General features: G+C 47.4%; 2 protein-coding genes across 3 annotated transcripts; one reads left to right on the forward strand and one right to left on the reverse strand.

The window, feature by feature from the left end:
- Nucleotides 1–3,446: 3,446 nt before the first annotated feature.
- HACD3 (3-hydroxyacyl-CoA dehydratase 3) lies at nucleotides 3,447–15,032 on the forward strand. Its single transcript, XM_058811380.1, has 11 exons — nucleotides 3,447–3,574; nucleotides 4,180–4,222; nucleotides 5,253–5,326; nucleotides 7,206–7,370; nucleotides 8,743–8,794; nucleotides 9,158–9,268; nucleotides 9,885–10,012; nucleotides 10,512–10,624; nucleotides 11,110–11,216; nucleotides 11,993–12,124; nucleotides 13,062–15,032. The coding sequence occupies exons 1-11, from the start codon at nucleotides 3,488–3,490 to the stop codon at nucleotides 13,136–13,138; spliced, it is 1,089 nt and encodes a 362-aa protein (XP_058667363.1). The 5' UTR covers nucleotides 3,447–3,487; the 3' UTR covers nucleotides 13,139–15,032.
- Nucleotides 15,033–15,203: 171 nt separating this feature from the next.
- Nucleotides 15,204–24,905, reverse strand: INTS14 (integrator complex subunit 14). 2 transcript variants are annotated; one of them, XM_058811472.1, is made up of 12 exons: nucleotides 24,667–24,905; nucleotides 24,295–24,569; nucleotides 22,966–23,073; nucleotides 21,026–21,181; nucleotides 19,919–20,037; nucleotides 19,356–19,498; nucleotides 18,533–18,625; nucleotides 17,917–18,061; nucleotides 17,530–17,663; nucleotides 17,309–17,427; nucleotides 16,869–16,934; nucleotides 15,204–16,025 (listed from the first exon to the last, which is right to left on the reverse strand). In XM_058811472.1, the coding sequence occupies exons 2-12, from the start codon at nucleotides 24,514–24,516 to the stop codon at nucleotides 15,774–15,776; spliced, it is 1,557 nt and encodes a 518-aa protein (XP_058667455.1). In that variant the 5' UTR covers nucleotides 24,517–24,569; nucleotides 24,667–24,905; the 3' UTR covers nucleotides 15,204–15,773. The 2 variants fall into 2 exon arrangements, with proteins under 2 accessions (XP_058667455.1, XP_058667456.1); XM_058811473.1 differs by lacking the exons at nucleotides 24,295–24,569; nucleotides 24,667–24,905 and adding an exon at nucleotides 23,439–23,531.
- Nucleotides 24,906–26,784: the final 1,879 nt, after the last annotated feature.

The following is a 26,784-nucleotide window of genomic DNA, read 5'->3' on the forward strand; positions in this document are numbered from 1 at the left end:
GCCCACACATACCAACCACTCATGTTAGGTCACAAAGTGGATAAATTCTTCCCCTTTAAGCTCCCACCTGCTTCTTTCCCTCCAAGACCTCCACAAATCACCTCACTGCACTGATACCAGAGGAGGGGATCATTAGGAGAGCAGCAAGAGCTGGGACACACAACTGCTCAGAAGAAATAACACTGGTGGCTGATCTGGAACCATCAGGCCACACAACAGGCTTAGGCAGCTTGTCCTTATTCCCATTATTCTCCCATAACTTCTTGGGTTTGTTTGTATCTCCTTTCAGACTAAGTTCAGAAGGGTCTAGCAGAGATCACCACTATTACATTGTCCCAGTTACAAATACCAGAAGGGGACACAGAGAAAAAAGCATTTCCCAAACAGATTTATCTGCAACACAAGCCTTATCTGCCCAACAGGCTGTTAATTCAGCACATATCTCTTCCTACAGGGCTTTACAAAGTGTATCTGAGCTGAAATTGTCAGCCCAGACGTCTGGCAAGAGGAAACCAAGTCCTCCCACTGTAAATCCCAGAGCTGAGGGCAGCTCCAAAAGGATCCGAGCTATGAACTCCTGTCACATAGTTCATTCCTGGAGAGCCCAAGGTGCAGGGTTGTCAATCCTCAAAGGCAGGGAGGGGGTGTCTATATATAGCCTGGAAAGACTGCACAAGTGTTGTGTACGCTGCTGGGGCAGAGCATGCTGAGAAAACACTAACACAGCCTAAATAAAGCATTTCCCTCGAGCAAACAGGCACTGAGGACTGCTGGAGCTCAAGGCACAGGCTTGGGCAGCTGGCAGAGCTTTCTGCTGGACTGGCTCCTCCATGGCTCTCCAGAGCAGCTGAGACATCTCCCCAAAGGAGTGAAAAAGATGTGATCTGCACCTTGACACAAACCCATCTTAACACAAATAGCTTAGTTTCACCTTTGGCAACATAATCAAAACAAACACTGGTTTTTCTTCTGCTCACACTATTTACAGCACAAAAATCCAGAACAAAAGAGCCCTGTCCAAATGGAAGAAGGATCCAAGGCAGGCACTGAGCAGTGCTGTGCTCGAGACAGCGTCAGGAGCTGACAATGAACCTTCAAACCTGAATTGCAAATCTCGTTTCATCTGAAGAATTCCAACAAAGAACCTCCTTTCCCCACCTACCCCCAGATGCTGCTATTTCTTAACCCGACCTACATCTCGCAGGAAAAGGGATAGAAACCGAAGAGCAGTAGACGTTAACGAGCCAATGGCAGTGGGAACGGCCACCTGGCACGGGAATGTCAGCCCGGGGGATGCCCCCGGGGGTTCCTCCATGGCCGGGGCAGGTCCCGGGGGGCCGCGGGCACACCGCGGGGGTCCCTCCACGGCAGGGGACAGATCCGGGGGGACCCTGCACAGCCCACAAAGGACCTCGGGGCGTCCCTCCACGGCCAGGGGCAGATCCCGGTGGGCCCTCCCCGGCCAGGAGCACATCCCGGGGGAACCTGCACGGCCAGGGGCAGATCCCGGGGGAGCCTCCACGGCCAGGAGCACATCCCGAGGTGCCCCCAAGGCCGAGGACAGATCCCGGCATGGAGGCGGGCAGAACCCGGGGATCCTTCCACGGCAGGGGCGGCGGCCGGGTGCGGAAGGGGGGCCACCCCGGGTCAAGCCGCCTCCTCTCGCCCTCCTCAGGAGTCCCAAGGCCCCCAGGGGTCCTCCCCGGAGCGGAGCCCCCTACCCGGCCCCCGAGGTTCCCCCAGTACTCACGGAGCTCCGCGGCGGCGCTGCTGCCGAGCCGCCCCGCCGGGCCGCTGCTGCCGCTTCCGCTTCCAGGAGCGGCCACGGGCATCGCGCCGCACCGGGCACGGCGCCGCCTCCCGGCCCGGAGGAACAAGGGCGGGGATGCGACATCCCCCGGGGCGCGGGGACCGGGACATGGGACACGGGGACCTTTGCCCAGGGACTGGGACACACGCACTACACCATGCACGACAGGCAGGTCATGCAACCCCCCAGTGCACAGGGACACACTGCAGTTTCAAAAACCGCGGTTTTGTCCTGCCCAAAAAATGCTGCCACGTCCACACTGATATGCTTCCCACAGGGGAAAGAAATTCCCAGCTGTAATAAGGAGTGTTAAACACCGGGTACATCCAGGCTCCAGTGCAGTGAACCCCCAAGACACACTCAGGCTCCAGCAATGTGACCCCCCCAAAACAACTGCAGGATCCAGAGCAGTGAGCCCCCACCCAATGGTTCTACCCCCAAATTTCCCTTTGCAAAGGACAGTCCCCTTTTTTTTCCAAAGGAAAATGTTTTTTGAATCCCCATAAACCAGAAAAAATAACTTTCTGCAGGTGCTCCCTCCTAAATTCACGTGCAGGCGGAAGCTTGGGGTAACACTGGGAGCTGAGGGCTGATTTTCCCCACACGTTGCCCCAAAGGGTCTGTGGGGTTTGTGTTCCCAAATAAAGCCCCTGGGACCATTGCTACAACTCACCCCACCTTCTGTGGTAGCTTCACAGCACCAGGGGCTGGCAGAGGGTGGAATCCTCCGTGCAGGGCCAGGGTGGGCCAGGGACCTGCATTCTCCACAGCAGAGATTCACACGGAAACCCTGAGGCGGGGAGAGGCCATGGCAGGATGGGGCTGAAGGAGAATGGATTTGCTCTTGGAATGAGGATGGCTGTGGGTGAGGGGCCCTTGTGTGAGCTGCTAAGGAGGGAGTGGTGGGCTTTTTGAAAATAACAAGGAAATGCTGTCTTTTTTTAGCCTTATTATGATAGAATGGTCGAATTATGTGAGTTGGAAGGGACCTTAAAGCTCAGCCAGTTCCAGCCATAGGCAGGGCCGCCAAAATCAGGTTGCTCCAAGCCTCATCCAACCTGGCCTTTAACACTTCCAGGGATGAGGCAGCCACAGCTTCTTTGAACAGCCTGTGCCAGTGCTGGGCCAGCCGAAAGTTCTGGGGCACAAAATAATGACAGTGTAAGAGTTGAAACAGGTTGCACGGCTGCAGGATTGCTATTTGCTAAATTCTTATCAGTCTCTCCTGTCATGGCTGGGATGGAGTCACTCTCTTCTACCAGGCAACACGCTACAGGACAAGGGAAATACGCTTAAGTTGTGCCAGGAGAGGTTTAGTTTGGATATCAGTGAAAATTTCTTCACAGAAAGCGCTGTTGAACAGCCTGTGGCACAGGCTACCCGGGACAACAGTGGAGTCCCCATCCTGAAGGGATTTCAAAGACGCGTAAATGCGAGCATGGCTACCGGTGGCCTCGGCAGTGCTGGGGAACGGTCAGACCGGATCCGGGAGGGTTTTGCCAGCCCAGCAGACGCTGTGGCTCAGTGACTCCCACCGAGAAGGGCCCGGAACCCCTGAGGGCTCCCGGCCATGGCGGCCCCGCCCGCCCCCCGCGGCGCGCGCAGGCGCGGGGCCCTCCCGGCGGGGGTCGGAGTGCGCAGGCGCGGGGGCGCCGCGGGCCGGTGCGGGCCGGGACGATGGCGGGGCCCAGCCTGCGGCCGCACGTGCACTGGGCACAGCGGCACCGCGAGCTCTTCCTGCGAGTGGACCTCAGCGACGTCCGGGTACGGCCGCGACACCCGGGGACACCGGGGGACACCGGGGGAACTCACCTGCGGGGGGCATACTGACCTGGGGACACCCGCGAGGGGACGTCTGCGGACACCCCGGGGGTGACACTTGGGGGACGCCGGGCGGGGACACCTGTGGGGAACTGGGTGAGGGGGGAGACTCACCTGGGGGACCCCGGGGGAAATCACCTGCGGGACACCTGGAAGGGCTCACCTGCGGGGGAAATCACCTGCGGGGGAATCACCTGCGGGGGAATCACCTGCGGGACACCTGGAAGGGCTCACCTGCGGGGGAAATCACCTGCGGGGGAATCACCTGCGGGACACCTGGAAGGGCTCACCTGCGGGGGAATCACCTGCGGGACACCTGGAAGGGCTCACCTGCGGGGAAATCCCCTGCGGGACACCTGGAAGGGCTCACCTGCGGGGGAATCACCTGCGGGCGGGGAGCACCTGCGGGACCCCCAGGGTGGCTGACCTGCGGATCCCCGCGGGGACAGCGGCTGCGGGCTCGGCGGTCCGGGCTGGGCTGTGGGGACCCCCCGGGTGGGTGCACTGACCCCGTGAGCTGTCACCTAATGCATGTTCTCCCTCCGCAGAACCCGGACATCACCATCACCGATAATGTCCTGCACTTCAGAGGTAGGGGCTCCATCGGGGGGTCTCAGCCTGGCCCCCACCCCAGGGCTGTCCCACTTGTCCCCATGGCGGGGTGCCTGGTCCCCATCAGTGGCAGGAGCCACTGTGCTGGGCATGTCCAGATCTGCCACATTCCCACCCACAGCCCTCTGTGTTCCAGCCCTGGTAACCACAACAGGCCCTATCTTATCTAACAAGAAAACCCCAACCTCCCCATATTTAAATACCAGTGGAATTTCCATATATCCTTCCCATCCTGGGCCAGCCAAACCCTGGAGATAACTCACAGTAATTTTTCCTTTCACAAAGACCTTGTGTGCAATTCTTATCAAGCCTCCACATCAGGAACTAGTGCTCCATTTGGAAACTAAAGCAGATCTTGCCCTGAAAGATGTTTTTTTTGCAGCTGGACAGAATTTTTTAAGATGTCTCATTAGGAGCTGCTGCCTCCTCGGTGAGCCACAGCCAGGCCATTTGATAGGCGGGTGTTGCACATCATGTTCTCCTTGGGATCAGTTTACAGCGTGGAAGGGTGGGAATTGTACACAGTGTGCAGTTTTGGAGCCTTTCTGGGGACAGGATCAATGTGGGAGATAACAAACCCTGATAAGTGCCCTTCTGCTGCTGGGAGGGACTCCCCATATCACCCTCCTACTCACCCAGCAGCACCCATCTCTCTGGGTGCTCTGTTGTGCAGAGGCTGGATCCCCCAGCAGGAGATTTTCTGCTGGATTTGAGTTATCCCTGAGCAGCCTTTTGATCCCCTCTTTTGGGAATTTGACATGCTGGCTTCCTGCAGCAGGGACCCTTTTGCAGCGTGGTGCAGACTTGCAGCAGCTTTAGCTGCTGACTCCTGCATCTGCCCCTCCAAGCAAGGTTTTGGTGTCTTCCCTGTAATTGTGTGGTTTCCTCTTGCCTCTGAGGAAAGCACGAAGAAAGTGCTGTGAGTAAGTGCTGAATATTTCTGTGTACAAAGCATCCTTTGCAGGTGGAGTGTGTGGAACCACACTGACTGTCAATTCTTGTCTTTTAGCCCAGGGTCACGGTGCCAAAGGAGACAACATATATGAATTTGAGATCGAATTCCTTGAGCCAGTCGAGCCTAAGGTAGGTATTTTTACTTCTCTAGTTCTTGCAAAGAAAAAATAAATTTTGAAGAACTTGAAAGGGAAATGGCTGTGCACAAAGTTCCCAATGTACTGTTCAAATTTTTCTGTTAACTCAGTAACAGCCAGCTTTGTGGCAGTCCTGTGTGCCATTGTCTTGTTTTAATGCAAATCACCTCACTGGAGCTGCTGCTTGCATGGACCAGCTTGAGTAAGCACTTGCTTGTCACTTGTTCCACAGCAGTTTAAAGTTTTTTTAAGGATTTAAAGTGGGAGAATCTGGCAATGTGTTGTCTGATGTAACCTTGACTGGAGCTCAGGGGAACACTGTGCAGTTAGTATGATGTTTCATGGCTTCTTTTGTAGCTGGACAAAAGAAGAAAGTCAGGAGAATTTGTTTCTGGCTTGAGCAGATTTCTTAGGCTGTGGTATGTTGTGGTTCCTGCTGGAGAAGTCTTTCCTTAATCCCTGTTGCAGTGTGAGTGGGAGGAGCTGTCCCTCTGTGTTACTCACAGGTGGCTGTGAAGTCTGTCCCCACTCTCAGAGCCTGGGGCACAGGAGAACTTGGGCTTTGCTCCTGGGGCAGGATTTGTGCTGCTTATTCCTGGCTGAGTTTGGGATAGCTCCAGTCAGACTGGGAGCCACCGTTCACCTCTGCTCTTCAGCAGGGAGGGAGAAGGGAAGGAGACCATCAGAGGGGAAATTTCCAGGCTCTGTCAGCAGGCATGTTTCTGGTGTGGCTCCTGCCAGGTGTGGAGTGGCAGACAGTGAACAGCTCTTGGTTCCAGGGTCTGGTCACTGCCTTATCATCTGCCTGGCCCACAGTGTGGGAGAGGTGCCTGTCTCTGCCTGTGCCTGTCTCCTGTGCTGGCAGACACAGGCTCTGCTGTGAGCCAGGCCTGGAAGGCAAGTCCTTGTCTCTGCAGAGCAGCCTCCTTCCAAAAGTTGTCACTCTGAGTCACTGTGGAGGGACTGGAGAACAGACTGAACTCTGTAACTACAGATGGTCAGGACCAGGCAGCATCACAGTCCAGGTTTTTCTCCTTTAGTTTTGATGTGCAGCATGAGTTCCCCTTGCTGGTGCCAGCAGTGAGAAATGGAGCCTGTGGCAGGCAAGGAGGTGTAGTAGCTGTAAATTACAGCAGCAGCCTTCAGATGTGTGAGGAGCATCCAGGCAGCCTTGACAGAGCAGAGCTGCTGTAACATGCTCAGTTAGGAGTGCAGCTTGTGCAGCAGTTTCAGCTGGTCTGACAGGCAGTGCCATGTGGAGCAGCCTCAGTGGTCAGAAGGGCTCCAAGGTGACAGTGCCATGGGCTCCAAGGTGACAATGCTATGGACTGTAAGGATGGAGAGGTTCTGGGCTGCCATTGTGCAGGTGGAGAGGCCTTGTGGGGTGGCAGTGAGCACACTGCTTGCTCTGTCAGCTCACCTTGTGTCCAGGAATTCCCTAAGGCTCTTAGCTCCTTCTCTCGGTGCAGCAGGGGTCACCTGGGGTCCCCTGTTTAGACAAGTACCTGTGGCTGCTGGCAGTGTTATTTTTACTGCTGGCTATAGGAGGTGGGTGGCTCACAGTACTAAGTGCAAGAAGGTGTAAAGCCAAGATCAGGGGTCTGTCTAAGAAGGCTGGCACTGGGGTCTCTGCTAGCTCTGTGGTGGGATGCAGTGGTGCTGTGATATGGGCAGGCTGCTCATCAAGTCGTGCAGCTATCACAGCTGCCATCTTCAACTGGACTGCCCTTTGCTTCCATGTCTTGGTTGGCAGAGAGACATTTGTGCCACCACAGTTGTGTCATCCCTGCCTCCTTGATAAGGGGAGCTTGGCTACCAACTCAGCCTCAGAGCTTGTTTCATTGGACTTTTGCTGATGTGTCTGCCCCCAGCCTGTGTGCAGGATGACCCAGAGGCAGGTGAACATCACTGTGCAGAAGAAAGAGAGTAACTGGTGGGAGAGGCTGACCAAGCAGGAGAAGCGCCCGCTCTTCCTGGCGCCCGATTTCGACCGCTGGTTGGACGAGTCGGATGCTGAGATGGAGCTGAAGGAAAAGGTGAGTCCTGTGGGCACCTGGAGCTTGTGCTGCCACTTACAAAGTAAGGGCAGCTGTTCTCCTGTGCCTGAACCTGCATTCTTCATTTACCAGGAGTTCCTGGCATGTTGATTGTTATTGCTGTTCTATATAGAGTTGGTTAAGTGTAGCATCCCATGAACTCTCTCCTCTAACCATAGACTAGTCCTCCTGGGAGGAAAAGACAGACTCCCACGTGGACTTCCCCTGGTTTCCCCTTTGCCTGTCCCCTCACTGGCTTGGTACCACTGGTGGCTAAGGAGAACAACCCCCTTTGCCCTGCCCTTATCTCCGCCCCCCACCCCTTCCCCTTCTTAAGCTGCCTGCGCTAGTGGCTGCCCTCTTTCTCACCGGGTTCCCTTCAGCCACATGTGATACACTCTGCTGGAATAAACCCTTGCAGAAAGGAGCCTTTCTTGCCTCTCTCGCTGACCAGCTGTGGTGAGTGTTGTGTGGGGATCTGACTGCCCTGCCTGAATGTTAACCCAACGTGCTTTTCTACAGGAGAGGTTTGTTGGGAACAGGTAGTAGGCATCAGCACCCACCATTCAATACCAGCTTTTTTAGTTAAGTGGTTCAAATTGTAAGTGGGGATTTGGAAATACGCACGTTTCTGGTTAGAATTGGAACTGGAGGCTGTGTGCTGGCTCCTTGCATGTGCCCCTTGCCCAGTGTGCTGATCCACAGAGGATCATGTCACTCTGCCATGTGGAGCCCAAAGGAGAGAGTCCTGGACATTGTCTGTGTGGGAAGCAGGGATTGCTGAGGCTTTCCTGAGCCCCTGGCTGGCCCTGCTCGTGCATTCCCACCATCTGGTGAGCTTGAGCAGCTTACTGAGTGGGGAGGTGCAAGATGGACTTGGAAAAGGCTTGAACAGACCACTTTCCTGCAAATCCTTTTTGCAAAAACACTGCCCTGTTCCCCTCTGCAGCCATGACCTTAGCAGGGAGCAGAGAGGGGCACTGCAGTGCCAAGGCCCAGGAGCTTTGGGAGAGGCAGGCAGAGAACCTGGGCTGGATGTTCTTTGTTCTCCTCAGGTTGCTGGTGGATCATGTAAGACACAGCACAGTCATAACTGAGAATTAACAGAGAGAGCCGAGGCTCTTTCAGCAAAAGCATCTAATTACTAGAACAAACCACATGGTGAGGGCAGGATAACTGGTTAACACCCTCTGGCTTTTACTGTACTATAATTTCTGGATGATGAATGTTCTGGTTTATGCTGGTGAAAATTTAAAACTTCTAGCTACTGGGTGCTTGGCTGAGTTTTAAACCCACCAGCTTTGCAGTAGTATAGTTAACAAATCACTTGCTAATTACAGTAAGTCTTTAAAACCTTATCCTTCATCTTAAGGAAGAAGAAAAGATTAACAAAATGAAAATAGAATCCAGAGTCCCAAAAGACCGTAAGTAACTGCATATTTTTAATGGGTAAAGTGGGATTTAGGAAGTTTGTTCACACTTTGTGAACCTTGACTCTTAAGGAGTTTTGAGTGGCTTGGTGTCTTGGAGGGGGATGTTTGTTTTGTGAGCTATTAGAAATTTAATAAAAATGGACTGAAGTTTCCAAGGAATGTCAAAAATCTGACTAGCAAGTTCTGGAGTTCTGGCAGATAATGGCAAAAGCAGAACCCCCAGTGCACCCAACAGTGCTTTTATCACAATCAATAACTTCCCTTTTCCTTATAAGCTTTACTCTCAGAAATCCTGGTATGCAGCTCTGTTAGCATTGTACTCTGCTCACCTGATGTGTTTATTATTGATTTTAGCTTTCAAACACCTGAAGAAGGGATACCTAGTCATGTATAATCTTGTACAGTTTTTGGGATTCTCTTGGATTTTTGTGAACATGACAGTACGACTGTTCATCTTAGGAAAAGGCAAGTAATGAACACTATTTTATTTATATTGGAGGGTTTGAGTTGATTTTCAGTGTTGTTTTTAAGACCTTTTAAATGGCAAAATCTAAAGGGAGATATCTTTAGGAACTAAACCACAAGTGCAATGCCAAAGAGCACAATGAAAGCCTTTCAAAGGTCATCAAAGTGTCAAGGGCAGGAAAATACTGTCCCCTTGTAAGTCACAGCTGTGTACTCTGTGAATGATACTTGTGCTCTGCCAGGATCACTTCTAACAAAATCAGCTGAAGCAAAATGTCTTGCTGACTGCAATGTTAATGTTTTTGAAAATGATCTGGACAGAATTTTTTGTTTTTGTAGCAAGAACAATCCATTCTGTTGAGGTACAGCACTATTGCCATTTTTGTAAAGCAATTACTGAAATAGCTCTTGATCCTTCTGTGTGTGAAATGGAGCAGTGTTTCTGCCCCAGCTGCTGTGAGTTCAAGATAAGGCCTGTAAAGAACTTATGTAATTATTCATCATGTTTTTCTCAAAAACAGCTAGAATCCTGTTATCACAAGCTGTGCTGCTGCACCGGCTTCCTGAGCATGGAAATTCATTTGTTCTAAAATGCTTGGTTTTCTGTGTCTTACAGATTCCTTCTATGACACATTTCACACCATTTCTGATATGATGTATTTCTGTCAGACCCTGGCATTAATGGAGATCATGAATTCACTAATAGGACTGGTCAAATCACCGCTGATCCCTTCTATAGTGCAGGTTGTATTTCTAAATTCTTCTCCTTGCACTTATGTTTAAAAGTAAATGTTTATTTTACACAAGTGTTGAGACTCTCCTAAAATAAGTGATGCAACCTCCTGGCACTGCACTAGAGGATTTCTTATTCACAAGGCAGGAACCCATGCCTTGGCTGTGACAGGCTGTCTGTCTCCTTCCATCACCTGGGTAAGGGAGTGCAGGACGGCAAAAGCAAGAAGCTGATAAAAGTACATGATTTTGATTTGGTGCCAGTGCCCTTTTTATCCTGGTTGTGGTTGTTGTGCATAAAAATTAGATGGCTGATTTGAGACTGGATCCCTTGGATTGGACCTAAATACAGGGCAAGATTCTTACTTGTAAGAAGTAGGTCACAGCTCAGCTGTGAGTTAGTTGTATGCTCAGAAGTGTGAGGAGTAGATATCTTGTGTTTCTGTCAGCAAGGACTTGCCCTTCCTTCTGATGAAGAGTAAATGTTCCTTAATATGTTTTTCTTTAATAGATATTTGGAAGAAACTTCGTTTTGTTTGTTATCCTTGGAACCTTGGAGGAAATGCAGAGCAAACCTGTGGTGTTCTTCATATTTTATTTCTGGAGTATCATTGAGCTGTTCAGGTTGGTGGGATTTTCCTCCTACCAAGTGTGCACAGAACAAAGTGGTTGTTCCCAAGAAAGAAGATTTTGATCTTTGTATTTTTTGGAAGAGTTGGCCCTAGAGGGCCCTTGAGTCATGGACTGTTCACAGCCTTCCTTCATCTGCCAAAAGCTGAGGCAAGGCTGGAGTCTGGAAGTGATACTGCCCTGTTGTTTATTTCTTTGATGCTTTGAATTTCCATTGTTAAATGAGGCCTTTATCTTTGAACCAAAGTAATTTTGAAGGTTTTATTAGGCAGCCAGGCAGTTGCCTTCATGCCTGTGTTCAGAATGGCCTGAGCTCTGTAAGCTGCCCAGTAACTCTGTGTCCATCATCATCCACAGGGACAATGCCTTGAATATTCTGGTGTCATTTGGGAATTGTGTTGAGCACACAGTGTAGATACACAAGACCATTTCTCGTAGTAGTTACCATTTTAAAGTGTTTGTTTCTCCTCACATTGTAGGTATCCCTATTACATGCTTTCCTGCATTGGAATTGAATGGAAACCACTCACCTGGCTCCGTTACACTGCCTGGATCCCTCTCTACCCCTTAGGGGGCTTGGCAGAAGGTATCTCCTTAAAACAGTTTACTAAATAATGAATTCAAGGCTGGGAAAATAGCTCAATTTCTTTTTTTTGGCAGCTGGACTTAAAATAGTAAAATAGAGCAACAGATAAATAGATTTGCTTTGAGGTGAACCAAATATAAGCATTTTGTCTTTCATACTGAATCAGATATTATTTTCAATTTGATGTAAATCTTCCTTTTGGAGGAAAGACTCTTCCTGGAGGGGGAAGTAAAGGCAATGATGGGTTGCACGAAGAAATGGAATAAGAACAAGCTGCACAGGAGGCCAGTGCTCACTTCCCTCTGCTGAACCAAAGCTTTGTCTGCTGGGCCTGACTTGCTCAGCCTGGCCTGGGTTCACACCAGCTCCCAGGTCTTGATATTTCTTGTAAATGACTGCAGAGGACAGGCAGGGGCTTATTCCTGTGTTGCAAACCCGTGTCTGTGAGCCAGCAGGAGCTTTGGGCATTGCCCAACACCAAGCAGGGGGAGGAGTGTGCCTGTTTCATTGCTGGGGGTATTTCTGGATGGCAAGTCCTGCTGGCACAGGCCCTGGCACTGCAGCTGTGCCTGAGAACAGAGTCTCACCAGGAAGGTTCCCTGCTGCACCCCCTCAGGCAGGTGATTCCCAGCCTCCTGCATGTTCAACACCTTCAAAATTGCTGTCATTAATCAGCACTGGCAAATTAGAAGGGACTATGCTGAAATAGTTGGTGTGGGCTGGGTAATTATACATTTTATCTGTACTTGGTAATGATGGTGGCCTTCTGCTTTCAGCTGTCTGTATTGTTCAATCCATTCCAATCTTCAGTGAAACAGGGAAATTTAGCCTGGGATTGCCAAATCCACTGAATGTCACAATCCAGTTTCCATTTGTGCTTCAAATATATCTTATAGCCTTGTTTTTAGGTAAGTATTTAATTCTATTTCTCAATATTGAAATAAAAAGTTTCCCCTGAATAACTTGATTTGTCAAAGAAAATGAAATCCCTGCATCTTGGGGACCATGGCAACACAAAATTGCTTGAGATTAAGTGTTATCCTTGTGGATTGTTCATGTAAATTTGTCAGTGATTGAGGGGAACACACCCCTAATGAGAAAAAGGTGATCTTGGTAACAAATTAGCAGCATAAACTTGGGTTAAAGAAATAATTTTTACATGCATTTATAACCATAGTATACTTAGTTTCACCTTTTAGGAGGTATTTGAGCTTTAGAATTATGTAGTGGCAATCTAAACATAATTTCAAATTAAAGTAATTTAGTTAAATGTTGCAATATAATCACAAATGCAACATGATTTCATGTTTTCCCAGGAAACAATATAGAACTTTCTTTTAATAGTAATTTAAAGAAGAAAACCTGCTTGAGACATTGTTGGATTCTGGTGTTAATTTGTAAACACAATTTAAATTCCTGGTACCCACACTCATGCTGGGTATCCACAACTCACCACAATCTAATCCAGAATTTTAAACTGAACTTTCACTAGATTTCTCCTGCTCACAGACATTGCTTAAAGCCACCCTTCAATTGAGTTTCACTCTGAAATACCTGGTTCATCCTCCTTAGCTCTGCACAGCTGGTGTCACAACTTCATGTTAAAGGTGACAAACAAACCTTCTAAGCAGCTCTTTGCCAAACAACCTGTGCAGCAACTCCTGCCTCAGCCAGCCAGACAATACTTGCATTAGCTTTCACTGCTACACACACCTCTAAATAATTTATTTTGTTGTGTGGTGGTTGGGTTAGTTGCGTTCTGTTATTTTTCCTTTAGATCTGGTACAGCCATTTAGCATAAAAAGACGCAGTGATGTCCTACCTAAACACTTCATTCTTTCCCAGGGGTATTTGTAAACTACCGTTACCTCTACAAGCAAAGGAAACAGCACCTTGGACCAAAGAAGAGAAAGATGAAGTGAAGCAGGACTGCAATGATTTCTTATCTCACTTGGGGACAAGATAAGCCTCTAATTCTTAACGGTTTTACCCACTGTAATGCAAGAATTTTGTAAAATGAAATGACCACGCTAGATTTCATGATTTCATAGTGAATTCAGGTAACATTCCCTTATATTGGATTTTGTTCCCTTTCCATCATCTATGCATGGCATTTACCATTGAACATTTAAACGTGTATCCTGTCAACCAGCATATTAGAAAGAAATCCTATTATCTGCATATGATATGCTTATAATCAGTGGAGCAGCACTAACTAGAAATAGTGTTTATCTTTTAATTGGAGATTTGCTCTTTCAATATTGCATGCAGATAGGGCTTCTGATGTGGGATATGCTCTTTGCTGGCCTGTGCTGTTCCTGGGAGGCATCCTGATGGCAGGAGGAGGCACAGTCTGAGGCCACTGTGCAGTGTTTGGGTGTTTATCAGCCACTGGGATAAACTTGCTCAGTATATAACCCCCCTTTTCTTCTGCAGCATTATTGATGGTACAGAATTAAAACTGGAAGTAGTTAATGCTGATTTAAATGCTACAACTTAGTCTGTTTCTAGTTAAGCCTTGACAGAATAGGAGCTCTGTGTGGACCATAGCAATGTGTATTCCTGTAGCAACACATCCTGTCCAGTCATTAGGGAAAGGAAGCTGCCACTGAGGGCAGAAATGCTTCCCTGGTTGGTAGAGCAAGCACTGAAATGTAACAAAACAAGGGAACATAGGTACCAGCATTCCCCTGGCATGTGAATCCAACAGAACTCCATCCAACCCATGCAAAGGGAGAATGGGGAATTCTCATGGGACATGGGGCCCCTCTGATCCATCCTGCCAGGGCTGTGGCTCCTGTATTTACAGCCTTCAGCAGGGCAGCAAAGTCACTCTTCTACCTGCATTTAGGGGTGCAGCAGAGAAGTTGGTGTGTGTGGTTGACTGGCTCCTGGGGGGATGGAACAGGGGGGTCAAATAAACTTATAAATAAATATCAAATCTTAGTAAGGGAGGTCCCACGCAGGTTTGAAGGACCCTTTTCTCTTTGCTTGCTTTAACCACCACCACTAAAGAGAAGCTCCCCCCCACATTTCAGGTCATCTGCTGGCTCACCTGGAAACCTCTGGTTCAGCTGACTTTATTTCAGCATGTCCTTCTTCACACTGAGCCTCCTGTAGCTGATCCCAGATTCCTCTGGCCTCCTTAACTCAGCTTAGAAAGGTACAGCAAGTTTAGTTCAAACTGCACTGTGGTTATGAACAGGTTGTTTCCCAACTGCCACTGCCTCAGGCACTGCAGAGCAATGCCAGCAATCCAGGACAGACACAAGCTGAGATTAGCTTAGTGCCATGTTACTATTTATCTTTTTCTATTGCAAAACAATATGAACCCTCCAGAAAATTATTTTATATATATTAAAAGTAACAAACTGCAGAAGGTTTGTGATATGGACCCAGTGCTTGTTACTGTAAATGAAATAGTGTTATGAGACTAACATAGAAGCAGTACAAGCTCCACGCTGCATTTCACAAATTGTGTTCTGTCAACAAGAGGCGTGATACAACTTCTCTTTGGGAGAAGCACAGCCTACTTTACTCAGGAGAGTTGAGCACTATTTACACAATATTTCACTTAACACACACTGTACCTATGTTTGAAGTATGTGAAAGGGTTGAATTAGCTGAGTAACAGAACAGCAAGGATCACTTTCATACTTTGATTTCTTCTCTGGGCATTTAAACCTCTGTTATGAAATCCGTATGTATTCATCAGTGAAACTGTGGTACCTAGTGCAAGCTGTCATGGATCTTACACTACTGAATTTTAGTCCTTCAGAAAGAATGTGTTTCTATTAATAAAGATTTACAACCAAATTTTGTTTTAGTTCAGTTGTTTGTTCTTTCAAATTATACAACTTCCTGAGAAGTTATATAATTTGATATTTAACTTGAGATAAACAGCTGGGACCTGAGCCTTCACCAGGTCAGTCTTTTGGGCCACACCGCCCACTATGAAAATGGAAAAAATCCAACTTAAATTTTCATGAAGAATTACTCTTTATTTGTATTATGCAAATAAAAAAAACATATGTCCCAAGATCAAGTTACTTTCAGAAGCATAAGCACTGCAATGCAAGTGATAATGCTTAGTACAAACAGTCTGTCAAGTTGGGCATAAAGTCAGGGCCAACGCCCCAAAATCAGTTTTGTGTCTGATCCTGCAGGGTGCTTTTCACACCTTTCTTTGGACTAATCAAGTTGATGTTTAAAGTGTAGTAGCTGCCTTTTAGGATATTTTCACCAGCGAGTTCAGTTGTGCAGTAACTGCATTTTGGGGAGGCCAAAATCCAAGAGCTGCCAATGGCATTTTTTTCTCTCCTCACATGTACTAAATAACTTCTACCCATCATCCAACACCACCACTGGGTTTGGGACACTTTCCACAGTTTCCAGGTCTGACTAACAGCCACCACAAACGAGCTACGTTTGTTTAGAGAGCACTGATGCAAAACTTCCCCGTTTGGATAGGAAGTTCTTCAAACAGCGATTGAACAGGCCAGAAGAAAATCTGAACTGCTTGAGCCTTAATCTAGAGAAGCTCCCAAAATGGAGACTTCACATTCTCTCAGTGCTGCTACTGGAAAAGTCAGTCTGCAGAGGAGCAATGTTGTGATCATAGGCAGCATATTCTGAGGCCCCAGTACTTGCCACCTTGAGCTGCTGGGCCGCGTGTGTGAGCTGGAAGGCGGCGTCGGGGTGGGCGGTGTCGGGCAGCAGCGTGCACTCCCGCTCCAGCATGTCTGCCACGCCCTTCAGCAGCTCCAGGAAGCCGAAGGCCAGAGCTGCCTTCCGCAAACGGTTCAGCTCCTGCAAAGACACAGAACCCTTTTAAAGCCACTCCAAGACTCGACATCAAACGTGGGTTTCTTGTATCTGTTTTTAAAGGTGATGTTACTCACAGTACAGCTGCTGGAAAGTGCCCAGCTGCTCATGGATGATAGAAAATCAGGGCTGAAGATGACAGTGGTCTTCCCTTGATTCTTTCCTATAAACCTCCACTTCTTCCTTTTGTGCATTCAGCTATTGTACCTGCCTGCTTTGTCTGTGTCCCAGCAGGGCTCCAGCTTAGGCTTCACTGACTGACTGCTGCCTTTGACCACAGTGTCCAGTCAAATGTAGATACATTGATTTTTCTTCCCTATAAACTGAACAGTGCTTAGTGCACTTAGGCAGGCTATTCATTCTTCAGGTCTCTGGAGGCTGCAATACCAAACTGCTTCAGCACTAAGCTTGCAAGAGGAATAATTACCTCCAGCTAGTCTGCTTATGGATCATTATGGTGTGGCCAAATGTGCCTGGAACTTTGTCATTCTCTGCTTCAGTTGTAGATAAAATGGAGGAGACATTTTCAAGACTCAGAATGACATCTGTGTTCCTATTCCTCTCTGATCCCTGTTAATTTCTGCCTGGACAACAGCACAGAAGTTCACCATGGAAGTAGCAGAGGTCATGAGGGGCACTTGTAGACATGACACATCTGTGCCACAAAATGTAGTGCCAGACCATTGAAATGAGACCCCCTTGTCTCACCCAACCAGCCTGTAAGTTTTGCAGAGCACTGCAAGCCTGAACAGAGCACACTGTGGTTCCTCTGTCAAATGCATCACCATCACTGTGGATCAAACTTGGCCACCCTGGAATGTTACTCACTTTATAGAAGGTCTGTGTTTTTTCAGGGAGTTTCCTTGCATTTCTCAAGATCTTCTGTACATCTGTCTGCAGAAAAGAGAAAAAAAATTCAAAAATCTTGCTAGCTTCTGGGGGAAGCTGCAGAACAACCCCCAACGCTTTATGGATAAATTATCCTGACCATTGACAAAACTGCAGCTCACAAAGGCTGAAACATAACTGGTAATTATACTAAATCAAATAAACCAAGCCAGATGCTCCACTGGAGACACAACTCTCATTAAACAAGCTATGCTTTCTGATTGCATTTTAATCATGACATTGTAAAGAGGCAGTGTTTATAAAAATGAAAGAAAAGCAATAAAGCAATTACTCTAAATGGGCAAGACATGCACAGACTGCAGTTCCTGCTGAGATGGCTCCTGCTGCTCCAGGTAAAGCAGCACACCCTGGCTGATTACCTGCAGGCCACTGGGTTTGATCCACACAGTGACATTCTGAGCGTAGCTGCGCTTGTTCTTGGGCTGCAGAGGGAAAGGGCTCTTGTTGTCATCCTCTCCATAAGGATTTTCTTTTGCATCTGGGAGAAAAAATAAATGATAGACTTAGCAACCAAAAATTGCCAAGATCATTCACACAGCGCTGCATGTTTAAGAGTTACTCAGAGGAGTGTGACCAGCACCTGAAATGGGGCCAAGCTGTGCCATCTTCCCCAGCCATGGGAGGGGCTCAGGACCAGGTTCAAAGAGTGACATCATGAGGTTTGATTTCTTCTTGCTATCAGCTTGTGAATAAAGCATTCCATACCACTCTGGCCTGTGAAAAAGAGCAAACCCTCAAAGGCTGAAAATCTTCCACCCCTCTGCATAGAATGTGCCTCCCTCTCACTGTGTGGAGGCTCAGTGTTTGCAATTTGTACTGACAGAAACAAATCTGCAATTAAAAATCCACAGCTTAGTCTAGCAGTGCAGAGTTCTGCACAGAATACAGATATAAATAAGCATAATTTATAAATAAAGCCTAAATGAGCAAAGTAAGAGATTTTTCAGGCAGACATCCAGCTCCATACCCCAACTGGACGAGAGCCACCATGCCTTCCACTTTCAGGCTGCCATGTAATAAAACACAGAAGTTGGGGATTTTCCCAGCAATCTGATTAGCTGAATTCTCATCTTCAGTGTCATCTGTGATCCCAGGTCCCACCTCATCCCCCTCTGGGGAAGAATCAAAGCAAACAAAGAGAAAACATGAGAATAAATTCAAACACAAGAGATCTGTTTCCATGACATTACCCTTTACTGTCTGCCTGCAAGAGTTAATTAATACTTTTGTAGAACAAACAGCTGCAGAATGAACTGCTTGGGCAAAGTGGCACACTAATGATACATAAATGTTCCACTGCATTGTACTCAAGGGCATTAAATATTAATCTTGCACCACGTATTTCATGGCTCATTATTATTCTGAACTGTATGTTTAGCATGTTCTATTAATAATGATGTTGGAAGGACCCTGGCCCCTCTATGAACTTCACAAAGAACACAGGATGCAAAACAAGAGAGCTTGCGGTCAAGGTTTTAATTTTAATGCAACCACACAAATATGTGATTGCATTAAACCTGTCCAAACCTCATTACAAGGGAAGCTTAAAGTAGTTTTTGCTGAAATAAACCCAACTTGCTCACCTCTGTTAAGTGCAATGGGCAGTACCAAGTGTCTGGACAAGACAGGAGGGCTGGAAATGTCTGCAATATCTACAAACCCAACAATTTCTAGATCTGCAGGGAGATAACAGATTTAAATCAGATTTAAGACAGTTTAAGTCATAATTGGAAATAACTGAAATGTATTCAGAGGCTATTGAACATCACCACCACCAGGTTTTCTGAAGCAATGACTAAAGGTGGCACAAGAGAACCCATACTGAACTGGAGTGCAAAGGTGTTAATAAGTTAGAAATACATAAAACACACAACTTTTGAAGATGATTTTCAGCACACACAGACTGCTAACTGCTGCCCACGAGCTGTGCTGCTGGACAGTTACAGAACTGAGCACCTTGATATTTACACTGCACACAATCCACTGCTGTCTTACAAATTCCAAAAGAGAAAAAGCAAATACCTGCTGCTCATGGGAGCTGTGTCCACTAACGGGAGGGCTGGGAAGGTTTTTCTTTGCACAGTTTTTTTAAAAATTAATTTGTCTTCACTGAAGCTTATGAGGGTGTTCATGGAAAGCAGCCTGTGGCTGTTTCCCACACTCTACCCTAGAAATTGTCACCCTGGGCTCTGAAAGTGCCTCTACCTTACTGTACCCCACATGGATGAAGCAGGATGGTATTTTTGTTCCCTGGTGTCACACATACATCAAAAAATTACACAATTGGAGACTGATCCTTGCAGAGACAAAGTGGATGAAGTGGATGAAGTCCACAGGATGAGAGGTGGTAGTGAAAGGGCAGAAATCAAATGGATTTTAGTAAAAAAGCAATCAAAGATTTGTTACCTGTATTAATTGCTTTAGGAATGGGGTCTATTTCCTCATCTATAATGAAAGGCTCTGGTCTGGGAAATACTTGCACATCAGATGTTAAGTGGCCACACTTGAGGACAGCATGGAATGGTGTATAAGCCAGGTCTATTAGCTTTCTAGAACACAGTTATTAAGGAAAACATAATACATATTAAATGAAAATAGTTTGTCTAAGGCACACTAATTTAGCTCCCAAACCTTTTTTAACTACAGTTAATTCAATAGTTCTAATGTTGCTAAATTATGAAACAAAGCAGCATTATCCCAGTCATGGAAAATGAACAATAATTATGGAAATTACTGTCTTCTATCTGCCAAGCATAAACAGATGCCACAATTTGGTTACAATGACTAAATAAATATTGACCACAACTAGTGAAGGCCAAGATGAAATTACAGTTAACAAGATCAAAAAATAAAAATAAAGAGTTTAATTAGAACATCTAATACCATCAGATTTCTTATTGTTTGTGTTTTTCTTTTGAGATACCAACTGGGGACCTTCCCAAAAGTCTGTTATCTACAAGTGCACTCACCCAAACATGGACTGCACATTCTTCAGGCACAGGGGGCCATCAATGGTGAAAATCTGCCCTTCCCCATTGTTTAAATCAATGAGCCGTTCCAGGCAGTCTAAGGAATCTGTGCTTTGAAGCTGCAGAAAAAGAAAGGAAAATATTTTTGTTGAGTGTTCTTTTTATTCTCTCTTGTACTAACCAGTATTTTTAAAGAAAATATACACAACACAGCAAAAAGCATCTGATTGGATGCTCCCATGATTTTTTGTTCTCTCTCTCCTTTCCAAATAAACCAACATTCTTTGTCTCCCAGGCAATGTTCTCTTATTACTTATCAGAAATAGATTATTTATTTTAAATATTTATTTTAAATATTTTCCCAGTTATTTTGAGACGTTAACAATGCTTCAATCCACCAGCTTAATCAAAAGGATCGTCCTTGACAGAGACCATGAAGCTGAGATATCTAATTGATGCCTAAGCACAAAACCCTTCTGTGAAGGACACAAGAATACAGGTGTCAAATCAAAAGCAATGCTATTAATAAAACTTAATCTAATGAATATTAGTCAAATAGGCTTCTTTTTAAACAAATGTTTATGCAGCAGAATTCTAACTCCTGTGAAAATTTTTAAAGCTGGGATTGAAATTTGCAAGAGAAAGAGAAAGGAGGAAGAAAATGACACCTTTCCTTCAAAACTAAGGGAAGGTGTTTTGAACACTGGCTTGGAGACTTCAGTTTTCCCCTCTCACATTTCTACATACAGCTACTGTGTCTTGAGTGTTAAGCATCTTTGCAGCACAAGTAATTTATTCAAGAACTTAACTGTAGATTAAGAAGAGCCCCAAAAGCATTCAATGTGATTAATGCAGTAGTAATATAAACAGAGACATTAAAATCCCATAATATTCCCCAGGGACAAACTGACATGATTTATAAAGACTATGGTAATAAAGCAGTAGCAGTAGATATTAACAGTGCAATAATAAACCTTTAATTCTCTTTCACCCATAACTAAGCACCAGAATGTCAACTAAACCTTAAGCACGGGAACATCAACACAAGTGGCCGTTAGCTCAGACAGGACCAACAATTTCCCAATGCAACAAAGAATAAGCCATCACCTCTTCCAGGTTGGCCATGCACATGACGTAGAGCTTGGACGGGAACGGGAAGGGCAGTGGGAACCTGTTGCTGTCGCTGCGCTGGCTGTGGGTGGCCAGGGAGTGGCGCAGGGAGCCCCGGCCGATGCCCAGGCAGCCGTCGGTGACCAGGACAACCTGCGGGGACCGGGACAGTGAGAGACACTTGCGGCTGCACCGCGCACCCTGCAGGAGCCTTCCTGCAGCACCTGCTCCCACACAAACTCCCTATCCCAGCAGGTTTCCTCCACCCAGCTGGGCAAAATTTCCAGAAGGAGCCCCACATCAAGGAGAAGTTGAAGACTGAACCCTCGTGGTTTACACAATGTGCATGGTAAATAAGTGTTTTCTTGGCATTAGGTAATTGCACCAACATTTGAATCTCATACATTTAAGTGTACACTACAAGCACGGTGGCTACACAGCCAAAAACCAGCCTCCTGCGGCTGGACTCAAGGATTCCAGGTTTATTGTCAGATGAATGATAAAGCATCTTTTCTGGATTTCTTCTGCAAAATCTGGAGAGCAACTCAACTTCCACTACAAGCCACAGAAACCTCAAAAAAGGTGATGTTTCCATGGCTTGTAGTGGAAGTTGGGTGATCTTAATGCTTTGCAAATACAGCTGCATTATCCTCACATTCTGCAGCAGAACTACTATATCAAAACCACACTTTTTCATTCAATTGCACATCCAGAGTCAATCCCTGTGGAAACCTGCACTAATTACACTGAATAATGGGATTATTTACACTCAGCTGTGACCCAGCTTCCAGAGGAGTAAAAGAGCTGCTCCTTCAATGCTGCATGGCAACAGCAGGCATGACTTCTGGCTGCTAGGTAAGGAAAATCAAACCCAGCTGAAACTCCACGTGTAATTGCTACATCCAGATTTGTATTCTCCCTGCATCCTCAGTCTCTCTCAGTGTCTCCTCAGAACTGGTGCTCACCAGTGATGTTTTCCACTACTCCAAGGCTGCACAGTTCATTCCTCAGTGCCCTCCACCACCCCAGCAACTTAAGTGCCAGTAAAATCAGCTATGGCACAAATGAGACACAAAACATTTGAGGTCTAAGCTCTGCCTGGTTTTCACATCTTTCTTGTTGTTTGTTTTCTTTTCTGTCCCAAGGTGCCCTTTGTCCATGTTGGATGATGAAGCAGTGCCTCACCAATAAACCTCTATCCTTTTTCTCCTTTAGGAATATTGCTTCAGGCATCTCCCCACCTCACTGAGCTGCAAAATTACTGAACTTAAATCAAGTGTCTCAGAAAACCAAGGGTTTTATGGCAAACCCTGCCATAAAAGGCAGCAGATTTGGAAGGCTGAGAGCTTGCAGGGCTGAATGGGGGCTGTGAGCAGCTGCATGGCAAATGACTCATTTGGGAGAGAAGTCAGATCAAAACACAGCAGCAGCAGCCCCACGCTGTTGGTAGAGATCTGGGATTGTTAAAGCCCTGGAGGACTGGAAGGGAGAGGCTCCTGATGTGGGACTACACCCTTTCCAAATGCACTGAGGCTCCTGGGACAGCAGACTGCATCCAGATCAGACACCAGGCCTGCACAGAGTGCTCCTGAGCCACGTTTCACAATCCACTGCACCACAAGAACACACTGGGCAGGAAACAGCCTCATTTTTTTTTTGTTGCTGAATATTTTTATAAAGCTCACCTTCTGTTCATACTGCAGGTTTAGCCAAAATACTAATTCTTTGTGGTTTTGCACAAAGCATGCCTGAGAGCATTCCAAACTTTCAAATTACATTTACATTTCTATGTGCAACTCACAGGAACAGAATCAATCACAGAATCACAGGATGCTTCAGGTTGGAAGGGGTCCTAAACATCACCAAGTTCCAATCTCCCTGCCAAGGATAACTGAACATGCAGTGAACTAAACCTAAACCAGAGCAATCAGCCTTACCTGGCAAGGAATTGCTGCCCCCCACTCCTGCTGGACAATATTGCAAACCCCCAGCAGCGCCGACTCCAAACAGGTTTTGTCATAATCATCCATGTTACTGAGGGCTTCCTGCAAAGACAAACACCACAGTCACTGCTGGGGGAGCATCCCTGCCAGGCACACCAGCAGGCACTCCTGCCTTTCAAGGAACTGCAATATTATCAACATATTATCAACTGTATTAATATTATCTTTATATTAATTTATTTGTAGTATATTAACTGTATTAATATTATTAACTGTAATATTATCAGCACAGCTCTTTAACAGTGAAAAAATACCTCTGCATGTCTTAAAAAAGTGAAAACCTGAGGCAACATCTAACAGGAAACATTTAGCTGAGAAAAATCCTCCCAGGTGTCAGAGCAGAGACCACAAGGAGTTTATTTCCAAAAACTCTTTGGCAGAGAGAGAGTGACAAACCCAAAACTCACATCTGCATCCATAAACCAGCTTTCCTCTTAGAAATTAAAGCCTCACACTTAGCATCACCAGGGTGCAGCTGTGAGATGAACTTGCTAAAGGAGCTGGTTGGGCTCCTGGCTTGTGAAATTCCTCAAACGAACTCTTAGGAAAGTGAAAATTAACCAGAGAGGATGCACTGGCACTCTCCTGCTGAACTGCAAACATAACAGAGAACAGCTTTAAAAATCTCTTTGCCCAATGGACAAACCCAAACCATGGTGCCCTGTGAGAGCAATGTGTCATTTCCCCCTGCATGTGCGGGTCAGCTATAAATGTACAAATTTTACTGGATTCACAGGCTCCAGTGCCTTACTGCATTCATGTGAAACTTCCCTCTTGGACTTTCCACTTCCCATTTCCTCCTCCCAAATCCCACCCCATCTTTGAGGCCTAAAATCACTCATTCTCACTCTTGCACTGTTTTGACCTCAACACACTTTTAGCAGCAGCTTCTCTCTACCAAAGCCTTTCTAAATGCTCCTGTCAGCTGCATTGTTTACCAAGAGCAAACCAACAACCACACATAAAAACAGGGACATTACAGACCCATTTGGGGAGTTTCATCAGGCAGCCCTTCCCTCCATCCCATTTTTAACTCCATTCAATTTCAGAACCAATGAGCCACACCTCAGTGCTCACCTGCAAAGTGCAACTGGCAAAGCACACTGATTTCACCTGCCCTTAAAATGAGGACAAACTCACTCAATTCACAACGTTGTGCACAGCATGATACCAAATCACACAACTTCACCTTGTTTTGATGGCACAATTGGCTGATTTTTAAAAATGTCGACGATTTACTGCTTTAGTTTTCAAAGGCCCTACCTGGAGTGTGTTGTAGTCTCTTGTGAAGGGCACCATGAGCTCCCAGAGGGATGAAAACACCACCAAGGCCGTGAACTCCAGCTTGTAGTTGGTGGCCATGTGCTCGAAGAGCATGGTGAGCCCGTGGGCAGCCAGGTGCTTGCGCTGGTACTCCTCGGAGCCCTCCACCGACACGGGCCGCGTCATGGACAGCGACACGTCCACCACCACCACCGTGGGCATGGCGAGCCGCCCCTGGGCCGCCCTCACGGACGGGCTCGGCCGGGATCAGCTGCCTGCAGGGGAGGAAGGCACAAATCACCACCAAAGCTGCTCCTGGGGAGCCGCGCGTCTCTCCCCCTCACGCTGAGCCCGGGCAGGAGCGACAATTACCCTTGTCCCCCTCAGAACGAGGGGCTGAGCACGGATTAGGTGAATGCACGCTGAACCCCGCACGGCATTTCCAGCCGGGCGCAGCGCGAGGCCTGGAGACGGCAGGAGCTGAGCCTCGCTGGGGAAAGGGCGCAGCGCTGCCGCTCTGAGGGCGGTCGGGCAGGGATCCAGCCCTCCCGGCGAGCCTTCGCCCTCAGCGGGGCTGTCTCGGAGCGCTCCGGGCCGAGCGGCGGCGGGCACGGAGCGGGGCGGCGGAAGGGAAACGCTGCTGCACACCCCGTCCCGCCGCGCCACCATGCGTCCGGCATGGAAATCGTCCGGTCGGATGGCGCGGCCAGGGCGGGAAGGGCCGCGCCTCACGCAGTCCGCCCGTGAGGACTGACCCCGCGTAGGAAGCGGGAATGTGGGATGGCCGTGCTGGGGGAATGTGGCGCCCACGTAAAATAGCGCCACAAATGACCGCTATGTGTGGAGAAGAGTTTATGGATAAGCATCCCGGCTGGGCAGTGCGCCTCCTTCTCCCGCTTCTGCACCTGTGGGAGTGGGGGAGCGGGAGGCAATGAACTCCAGTGCAAAACTGGGGTGTACTCCTGAAACTGTGTGTTCAGACAACAGTTTGCTTTAAAATTATCAGAGAGGCACAGGATAGTTTAGCCGAAAAAGCCCTCTAAGATCGTCAAGTCCCACTATTGTCCCAGCGCTGCCTAGGCCACCATAGGCCATGTCCCCATGTGCCACATCCATCCAGCTTTAAATCCCTCCAGGGATGGGGACTCTAGCACTGCCCTGGGCAGCCTGCTCCAATGCTGAACAAGCCTTTCAGCAAAGAAATTTTCCTTAATATCCAACCAAAATCTCCCCTGCTGCAACTTGAGGCCGTTCCCTCTCCTCCTGTCCCTGTTCCCTGGAGCAGAGCCTGACCCCCCGGCTGTCCCCTCCTGTCAGGAGTTGTGTAGAGCCACAAGGTCCCTCCTGAGCTCTCTCAGCTCCCTCAACCACTCCAGATCCTTCCCCAGCTCCATTCCCTTCCCTGGACATCCTCCAGCACCTTGATGTCCTTCTCGCCATGAGAGACCCAAAATCAAATCACACATTTCTAATTCCCCTGCAATAAATCTGACTATTAGACTGCTGTGGCTGTTAAATCCTTGGCTAGAGATGATGTTATTTCTTCCCCTGTGAAGCTGCACCATATCAGTGCCACAGAAGAGTCCCAGGTCCCTGCTCTCTCCCTCTGCCTCAGTGCTCCTGGCACAGGCCCTGAGGGATTTTCCAGCAGTCAATGAGTTTTAAACCTTGCTCTGGCATTGCAAAATGGTCACATACTGTGGCAAAGACCAGCAGAGCTGCTTGTCTGGCATCTGGCCTGTCAGCCACAGGAGATGCCTCAAAGTGTTCCATGTTTAAAAGTGTTTATAAATGTGATTTAGCCGCTGCCAGGGCCGTGAGGGTGATCCGTGTCCATGGCTGGTGCTTCAGTGCAGGAGTTTGTGAAGGGGATAATCACCTGTCCTCACACTGAGAATAACCTGTGGTAGCAGACAAAGGTTCAGAGATAGACCCAAATCTATACAATACTATTTAATCTTCTTAGGGGCTGTGGGTATTAAACTGGATTGGGAATTCCTCCACTAACATGTCCTTCACACCTGACCCGCTCTTCTTTTGGGACTCTGCCAGCAGAGGAGACATCCTGAAAATGGGATCATTTTCACCTGCCTCTCTCTGCAACAGCATCTCCCATCTGGTTGTTAAGTACCAAAGAAGTTTCCAGCAATACACTCAGCCTCTGGAACTCCCCTTCCTCCTGGACAGACCTTTGGAAGGTAGGCTGGGGAGCTTTGTGTGATTGCTTGGATTTCGTGTTTCTGAGACAGGAGGTTAGAAAAGGAGTTTATTAGGAATTGACCTAAACTTAGAAGACCAGAGAAACAATTCTGAATTCTTCTGGTCAGGAGTTGTGAAAGGCTACAGAGCTCTTAGAACTGATCCTAGTTTTGGATTTCTTTCTGTTTGCAAAACATCTTTTAAGCAGCTTGTTTTGGAGATTTTAAAATAGGAGTGTGTGCATAACTATATTCTCTCTCTGCCTTTTAACTCTCCTGTCTTTGTTAGGGA

Source organism: Ammospiza caudacuta, chromosome 10, assembly GCF_027887145.1.
Source record: "Ammospiza caudacuta isolate bAmmCau1 chromosome 10, bAmmCau1.pri, whole genome shotgun sequence".
In the NCBI taxonomy this organism is placed as follows: domain Eukaryota; kingdom Metazoa; phylum Chordata; class Aves; order Passeriformes; family Passerellidae; genus Ammospiza; species Ammospiza caudacuta.